The sequence below is a fragment of the Falco peregrinus genome, chromosome 10, assembly GCF_023634155.1.
Source record: "Falco peregrinus isolate bFalPer1 chromosome 10, bFalPer1.pri, whole genome shotgun sequence".
Taxonomy (NCBI): Eukaryota; Metazoa; Chordata; class Aves; order Falconiformes; family Falconidae; genus Falco; species Falco peregrinus.
Window position 1 is genome coordinate 29,393,641 of NC_073730.1, and position 8,760 is coordinate 29,402,400.

Here is an 8,760-nt window from a genome sequence, read left to right on the forward strand (position 1 = left end):
AAGTGAAGTATGAGTCAGTGTACTGTAAAGCTGTTTTAAAAAGATTTCTCAGATCTACAGCTGTATCCCAGCCACAAGTTAGAAAAAACATTCGTTGCTGATACAAGTCATGGTGACATGCAGAGTTGCAGATCACAGGGCAGAGACAAAATAAGTGAATGGGGTTTTATTTTTAAAGATTTGTGACCTGGGATGGTGGTGGGAAAAAGACCACCTGACATTTATTCTGGGACTAGAACCATAAGCGCACTCACTGTAAATGCAGGTTTTTCTTAGAGACGGTGCTTTAGACACAGGTGAGATTTTTCAAGGAGTGGAGACAGAGCGCATCTTCCTTAAATTTCAGGGGCATGTCCATATCTACATCCTGAGGACTGCTTTGAAGGTTTGGCTGTCTGATCCTGCTTTGCTGGCAGAGGAAACGAGCCATGAACAGATCCCCTGTCATCCCACGCTGCCCCAGGAGCAGCACTCTGTTTTCTGCTGCTCTCTGCTGCTCTCTGCTCTGAGGCTGCGACTTTTTTTCCCCTCCTTTCTTTGCCAACTTCAGTGAAAACACATCCCAGCCCCACGGCTGTTCTCAGCCTGCTAAGCTGCTGCTCCAAAACTGCACATCCCCAAGAGAAGTACATTTTATACACATGCTGGTTCCCTGCCCTGAATTGCAAGGACAGCTACACAGTCACAGGAACACGGTGATTTAACTCCACAAATGCTGAAACCTCTCCAGTTTTTCCTTGCCATTACGCTCTCTGTGTTGGCCTCCATGGTTTGAGAGCACAGAGGTGGCCTGTGCAGCAGCTCCCCAAGGTGCCATCCTCAGCACAGCACTCCCAAGGAAGCATCCTGGCAGCATCAATGCAACGGCCTTCAAAGCCGCTGCTGAAGCCATCTGTGGACGTGCTTTGAACACAAACACTCCACCTGCCCGTGAGGCTCAGGAGTGTGAGGAGGTGTGTCGGAGGGAAATGCTAACCCAAGGACTAGGAAGGCTCACCTCACTCAGCTCCTGCTCTTCAGGGCAGGACTCAATGTACCTTCACCTGGCTGCCGGCAAGGCACCAGTATGTCCATACAGGAGATAGCCCTCACCGCAGCTGGCCAGGCACAGTACCTGTGTGGGCAGCAGCCGGTGAACGGGCTCCAGCAGCCATTGCACAGTCCGTCACACCAGTGCTGCGAGGCAGCGCTCTGCCCGCCTGAAAGCACCTCAGCCTCACGAGACAGGAGAGAGAACCCCCGAAGGTGTCCCACCGCCAGGGTCTGACCTGCCGCGTGGGCGGCCCCGTGGGTTTCGTCCCCATCTCTGTGCCGGCCAGTACGCTGCTGCTGAGGATGTACTTGGGTTGGAGCTCCCCAAGGAGGCTGGCAGAGCGGGAAGATGCCAAGGCTTAAAGGTGACGATGCAGGAAGCACCTTGTTGCCACCAGCGCTGCTGGGTGCCAAGACTTCACGGCCTGCAGATATACTCGTCGGACCAGCTGAGGCAGTGCTGGATGCTGTCCCGGCACAGCCTCCTGGGGATGCAGGAGCAGTACTCGTAGAGCACAGGGCTGCAGTTCCACCACTCTGACCCACACGGGGGGCAGGCGGCCACTGGGAGGGATGGAAAACAGAGAACAGAAATGCTTCTGCTCCACTGACCTCTTACATCCTTTCTTATGTGGGTAGCGACCCTTCCACCCCCCGGCACCTACGGGAAAGCCACTGGTGATGGTCCTGCGTCTGTGAACCCACTGAGGAGGACGCTCGCTTGGTGCTACTTGTGGGAGACAACCACAGAATGTGACGTTGTGATGACCTTCATAGCAGATGTGCCATCTCAGGAGGAACAGCTAGCCATAAGTTATTTGTTTGGGGGATGGGTTTTTTTTTCTTTTAAACAAGCTACTCTAGAGAAAGCTGCTGATACAGGCAGGTCTTGCCCCAGGTTCAAAACCAGGGGGGTGACAGGAACGAACCTGCTGCTCATTTTGCAAGAGGTTTAACAAGATGGCTTTGAAGCTGCTGAGGCATGCTTAGTCCCCCCAGCCCTGAGACGTACTCGCCTCCTGGCCAACAACCAAAGGCCAGTCTGAATGATCGTTGCTGCCTACAGCTACGCATCATGATGAAACCGCTCCACACTCAGCCAGCCACAGAGGAAAAGTGACTTTTGGGGCTGGAAGCAAAGCACAGAGCCTTTCCCCTCACAGTTGCCACCAGTCTTTGACACAGAGCCCTTGGCAGCTGACGGGATGGACCTTGCATGGTTCATACTCATGTCCTATCCCAGCTATTTTGTGTTTTAGTGACGGATGCCAGCCTCCAGGCATTGCCAGGAGCATTGATGAGCACCATACCTGTACAACCTAGCTCAGTCCATCAGCAGAAAAGATCTGGCAGTAGCCAGAAGAGAGACTTACAGCTCCCTAGCTCGTCAGAGCAGTCTCCACAGTCGTTCATCCCGTTACACCTCTGATCGGCATAGACCCAGTACGCAGGGTTACTGCAGCGGAAAACCAGGAATCCTGGAAGGCTGTGGGGCAAGTCACCTGCAAGGGTGGACACACGGCACATGAGCTCCATGCACCAAGCACAGATGCACTGGCTGAAACAGGGGTGGCAGCTACCAAAGGCTGCTGTCATGGAGGGGTCGGTCGGTCCTTCCCCATGTGGTGTCAGGGTGTGAAGGATGCAATGGATGGGGAAGCTGCGGTTGGGGAGGGAAAGGGATGCTCGTGGCTGAGCCAGCAGCAGCAGTTTGGGTGCCCCAGGAGGCCTCTGCTTTAATGAGTTTTTTCCCCAGGGTAACGGGACAATAAATTAAATACATAAGGATACAGATTGACTAACGGAGGAAAATTGCATCGTGGTTTTAAAAAACCCCCAACACATCCAAATAACAAACTGTAGGAAGGTCAGAGGAGCTTGGAGTCTTTGATTCCTGGTTCTGGGCAGTGCCATCTCTAAGTATGTACCCTACAAAGGATCTGCTGGGCTCATCTCCTCATGTACACAGCCAGAAGCACAGAGCGGGATTAGAGGGACACGGGCTGCTCTATCTCACAGCAGGAAGATGAACCCAGGGAGGACGGTCACAACAAAATCACTCACTGCACAGTTTCTCCTGCTCATCCTCTCCATTCCTGCAGTTGCTGACTCTATCACAGACCTGGCTGGCCAGGATGCAGGTCACCTTGTCATCACACAAGAAGCCTGTCTGGTTATCGGAGGCTGCACAGAAGCGGTTCACTGAAGGCAAAGCAAGAAACACTTCATTTTCCAACATTTTCATGGTAAGAAGAACAGATCAAAGGAAAGAAAGGAGGATTTCTGAAATTCATTTGTTGTTCTGGAAATAACCAAGGGCCAGGATTAACCTCTGGTAGGTTCATGGCACAGTCTGAAAACTATACCAGTACTCTGAAGCACGATGGTGCTACCCAGAGCAACCACAGACCTACGGAGCAGGACACCGGAGCCAAGGAACAGCCAGTGGTGACTCTGGCTGTGCAAGGCTGGCATAGCCCCGCACTGCCCTGCTGGTCCCGCTCCTTCCTCCCGGCCTCCGCCAGGAACAACCACCCCACGCACGGTGATCGACACCAAGGCTCTTCTCATTTGTTTTCTGCCTCCCTTACCGAAACAGTAACGACTCTTGAGATAACAACCTGGTGCCTGCGGCAGGAGTCCCAGTGCCAGTGCCAAGCCCACAGCACCGGCGAGGGCAAGCAGTACCACAGCAGGGATGCAGACGTGCCTCTGTGTGCAGCCCCAGCAGGCACGGCGTGGCTGGCGGCGCGCTGATGGGAGGCAAGAGCGAGAGGTGAGGGGCTGGGGAAGGGTCTGGCAGGGCTGAGTGGTGTCGGGGTGTTTCGGAGGGGAACGGCACAGAGCCACCGGGGTGATGGTTTGGGGGCTCTGCATATGGGACTGGCAGGGGGCTGCTGCTGGGGTGTAGGGCTTGGTAGTTGAGATTTAATATCTAACTACAAGATTAAACACTGCCTCATAGGGAATTTCACTGCTTGCAATGTGGAAGAGCCTGTACCGCTGTTATGGAGCGCTGGGACCAAAAAGCACAGGCAGCACATCTCCATCTGAGCTCACCCAGAGCAACCGGATGCAGAAGGATGGGGGAGGCCAAGCCCCTGCCTGACCGGTGGGACAGCCATGCCCTTTTCACAGCAAAAGCAGCCAAAACACAGGGCAGGTCGGTGTAAGGCTGGGACAGGTGCCCTCCCAGAGTTCACGGCAAAACTCCTCAAGGGGTGAAATTTCATTTTACAGCGCTTTGGTCTTTCTGCCCCAACCAGGACTTCAACGCTCCCACAGAACAATGCTGAATTATTAGCTCAAAACTGTGAGAACAGGCTGAAGAGCAGCCCGTTCCCTCCCCAAAGACATCTCCAGGGTACAAAGGGCAGCGACCTTCCAGAGACTCCAACTTTCTGAAAGTCACGTACATCAGAGACCAAATCTGGAAGCTAAAGGCCAAACCCACAGTCATTGCAACACAGCAGCAGCGCACGCAGGAGTGACGCTGATCCACCGCCCTCATCTCAGCAATCTGCAGCACCACTGCTTTGCCTCTAAACCAACACTGTGTTTTCTTGCATTCCTTCCTATTTCCAGACTGACAGGAAAAAAAATAAAATTAGTGTGGTCATCTGAGAAACACGTTAACTGGTCACTGAAGACAACTGCGTGTGTAATTGGATTTTGGTGTTTCTGAACTTAAAGAGCTTTGATTGAAAAGTCAGCATTTGCCTTAGCTGTGCTTCGTATTTACTCAGTTGTTGTGTTACACAAAGGCAAGTGAAGGCATGGCCGTTGCTTGATAACAAAGAGATCCCGGCTGCAGGCAGCAGCCACCCTCTCCGTCACGCCTGAGGAAGGATCAAACACACAACATTTCAGCTTAACAGCAGAGCGGGGAGTCACAGCACGCCTGTGTCTGCAAGACATCACCTTTCACCAGAAAGCACCACAGTTGCAAACAGACAGCGTATAAAGTAACGGCAGCGATGAACTGTTGTTGCAACCCCATCTACAGGTTTGCTATTGATTCCGTTAGACCTCACCTTCTCCTCCAATGGACAACATTTGCTCAAGTGAGTTTGGCTATTAAAACATATAGAAAGCCTATAGCAAACTCATTATGAGCCTGTGACAGACAAGGATTACCTATCGTGCTACTATACCATACGACTGCCAACTCCAGGCCAACAAAGACCAGCTTAAGTTCATTAATTTTATAGTCTGCGTGGTTTACTACACAGAAAGGGAAAAAAAAATTGAATCAGTCTCAACAGACCACAAATACTGGTTGTATTTTACATGACACAGTTTCAATTGATTTATACTTTAATAATAAAAATCTTAAGCTCTGCAATTTAACCATTACCTCTTTCTTCAGAGAAGGACTTTGTTGAATCAAAAGTAGCTACATCACCGTTTCGCTAGAAGGAAAAGGATGAAAGACTGTTTACCCAAGCAGCACACAGGAACCACGCAAGGTACGTGCCTTTCTAGTTCTCATACCCTCTTACCCAGGAACACAGAATGTATTCCTTTACTTTTACACTCAAGCAAAAGCTGCCTCTGTGGAAACGTGGCCCAGATATAATTCACAAAGCCATCAATCAGATCACCTTTTAAATTTTAGTTACCTATTTGTAAAACAAACATGAATGTAAGTCTAGCACTCAATATCAATACTTCCCTTTTGTATTCAATTAGGTTAAGTAGAAATTACTCGAAATCTCCAGTGGGAAAAAAGGTCAGACAAACACCACTCCCAAGAACACATGTACTTTAGGTGACAGCTACATGTGAGATTCTTCCCTGAAGAGAAGGGCCATACCTGGGGGTGAGTTTTGTTCATGCCTCCTGGAGCTAAAGCCCTCACAGCAGCTCGAAGGACTGCAGGGAGCTTTCTGCACCTTAACACGAGTGATGTTACCAGGATACAAACCCCAACAGAGGTAGGAAAGCAAGGAGGGTGCTGCTGCCCGGGCACGCAGGTGGGAGAGGATGGGGAGGGCAGTGCCAAGCCCATGATCCAGCTCCGGTTGGAAGCAGGTTCCTGGTTTGCTTCTCATTCCTCCTGGCTCTATCCTGGTTTCACAACAGGGCAGATTTTGGATGCTCAGAACCCCATCGCTACGCCTGATGCCAGTTGGGAAGATGAATGCTTACTTCTAGCTGATGCTGACTGCATTTACCCCGTGCTGGTCAGGGAGAACCCCCCCTTTGTGATAAAGAAGAGAGTCTGATCATCTCCGTGTGAGCCTCCTTTCTCCCCACCTCCTCCCCAAGGCAGAGCCGACGTGCCGACCTTGTAGCAGCATCAGCCCAGACTCCTGCAAGACGATCAGACCTCAGCAGAGCTGTGCAGGATACAACCACCTGGAATAGCTTCCCTGCTTGGGCAAGGAGCACAGCCATTAGCAAATCCTCCAGGGTCCTCTCTTTTACTTGCAGACTTGAATTTCCAGGCCTGCAGTAAGTCTTAGCAGCTCAGCCTGTAGCAAACATGAACTTACAAATAGATTGCAGCCTTCTAAATGGGCTGCAGGTCTCAGCACCACACATGCGGAGCGGAGTTTTGCAGCTTCAAGGATAAAACATGACGAGCAGGCAGCTTTGCCACAGGGGTAGGGGGGAGGAAAAAGCACCGACATGAAGCATTCCAGGAGTTCATGTTGTTCTTGGTTGCAGGAGGGTTCAGAAGCACTTGAGTCCTGTGGATTGTTGCCACCTCACAGACCAGGATTCCTCCCCAAGCACCAGCAAAACTTGCTTACTGGGGCTGCGGGGGAGAAGCTGGCAGCTACATTGCCTACAAGCTGGCCCCGAGACAGTTTCCTCAAATTGATTCAAAGCGCCAAATAACACCCGACATGGAAGAACATTTACAGCAGCTTCCTTCTCCATCCCCACACACCCCTCGCTCTCCATTACGTTAACACCGAGCCGATATACGCTCCCGGCAAGGGCATCCACCAGCCCTGCACTCCTCTGCTCACAGACCAGCCAGGATTAAACACAGCCTTTCGGGAGTGCCTCCTTCCGCACGACCACAGCAATTTGTCCAAAGCAGAAGCTTCCCGCAGGAATACCTCACTGTTCAACTTGGTGCTAAGTAGTTCTCTTCCAAGGAGGATTTGGGGTGCAAACACCAAATGCCAAGTAGCGAACAGCCTGCAGGGTCTGGGCACCTGCCACACAATGGAAGAATGACAGATTAAGGGTTAAAACCTCGTGTATCTCAAATTGCAGATGTTTCACTTTAAAGAGCAATTTTTCGTTTCTAACCAGACCTGATACAGGACTATTTTGAGCCTTCAGAAAGCTTATCAGGTGACCATGGAGCCTGCCAAGAGCCCCACATAAGAGCCAGGTCAAGCAGGCTAGCTATGCACACCCCACAAAACTACCTATGATGGAAATGTTTAAAATGTGGAGTAAACCCACTCTTAAGAGGCAAATGTCTGCAAGACCTGAAACCTACCACCACCTATTTCCTACGCCAAGATCATAAAGCTCAGCTGTAGCCAGCCCAGCAGTTGGATTTCAGACCCGTTACCCCACAACAAGGACTGCTCATAGTTCAGAACACTGAGTTCATCGGAACAAGGTAAAAAAACCCACCCGAACACAACAAACCCCGAAATCTTTGCTAAAGATAGAGAAGCTGAAGAGCGAACACAGATCAAGATAACCAGTATGATAGGAGGCCACTGTTAATTCCAGCAGCTGGAAAAAAAGCCCATGAAAGCAATGAACCGCAGACACTTGAGAAGATTGCCTTATTTGTGTCAAGATGATTCCATTTAGAATCTGATACAAGTTCAGTTGAACACATGCCTGAGGAGTATATAAAATGCTTTCCTCCTGCAATTTCAATAATTTAAGCTCCTTCATTTCAGTGGTCTCAAGCAGAGATCAAACCCAAATTGCTGCCTCTGAAACCGAAGATGTCAGTAAGTCAAATGTTTAACAAAAAAACGAGTAGGACAAGAAAAGTCAAATGCCAAGATAGCTTAAACGGTCCATTTAGATTAGAAATCTTGAAAAATAGTTCAATCACTGCAGCCTAGCTAGTATCTGATTTTACTGGGGGAAGATCCTTTGACAAGAGCTTACAAGTACAACACTTAAATTCTTCAGAGTCTGGCTCCTCTGGAAACAGTAGTGCTAAGTGACAGACTGCCGCAGGCACAGAGTTTCCTGACCTAACAGCACTTCACTGAATCACGGGCTTCAGTACACAGATCACTTAGCTGAAATGTCATTAAAACAGCAAACAAAAGACAAAAGCCGTAAAATTTGGGCGGAGATTTCTCCCTTTGTTGCAGGCCAATACAACGCCAAATGAAATCAGAAGTTGTTTGTTTAACTCAGACCGAGGAACCTAAGCAATATTTTGGAAGAGAAAGTTTTGGGTAATCAAGTCATCAACATAACAGAGGTTGTACAGTACACATTTGAACCAGGCAAATAGCCAAGTTTTCATTGAAGCTGTAACACTCCCTCTGCAGCTACACGTAATAGTAAAGGAAAACATTTTAACAGACTCAAAAACATTTCCATGATAGTTATTCAGTTAGAAAAACCTGGGATTGCTGAAGTCTGTTCTGGAAAGGCAATCCCAAACACAGTGATAAACCACCAGGCAATAATGGCTGAATTAAAGCCCATATTTACAAAGTCATTTCTGACCACCCGTTGCACGCATCACGTTTGATACTGCTCCAAGCGGAACGCTGGCAT

At 49.8% G+C, this 8,760-nt stretch overlaps 1 protein-coding gene across 1 annotated transcript; it reads right to left on the bottom strand.

Moving 5' to 3' along the window:
• Positions 1 to 1,379: 1,379 nt before the first annotated feature.
• On the bottom strand, positions 1,380 to 8,046 carry LDLRAD1 (low density lipoprotein receptor class A domain containing 1). Its single transcript, XM_005232968.3, has 6 exons — positions 5,849 to 8,046; positions 5,384 to 5,444; positions 3,654 to 3,785; positions 3,097 to 3,234; positions 2,406 to 2,534; positions 1,380 to 1,596 (listed from the first exon to the last, which is right to left on the bottom strand). Exons 1-6 carry the CDS (start codon positions 6,041 to 6,043, stop codon positions 1,451 to 1,453), a joined length of 801 nt encoding a protein of 266 aa, XP_005233025.3. The 5' UTR covers positions 6,044 to 8,046; the 3' UTR covers positions 1,380 to 1,450.
• Positions 8,047 to 8,760: the final 714 nt, after the last annotated feature.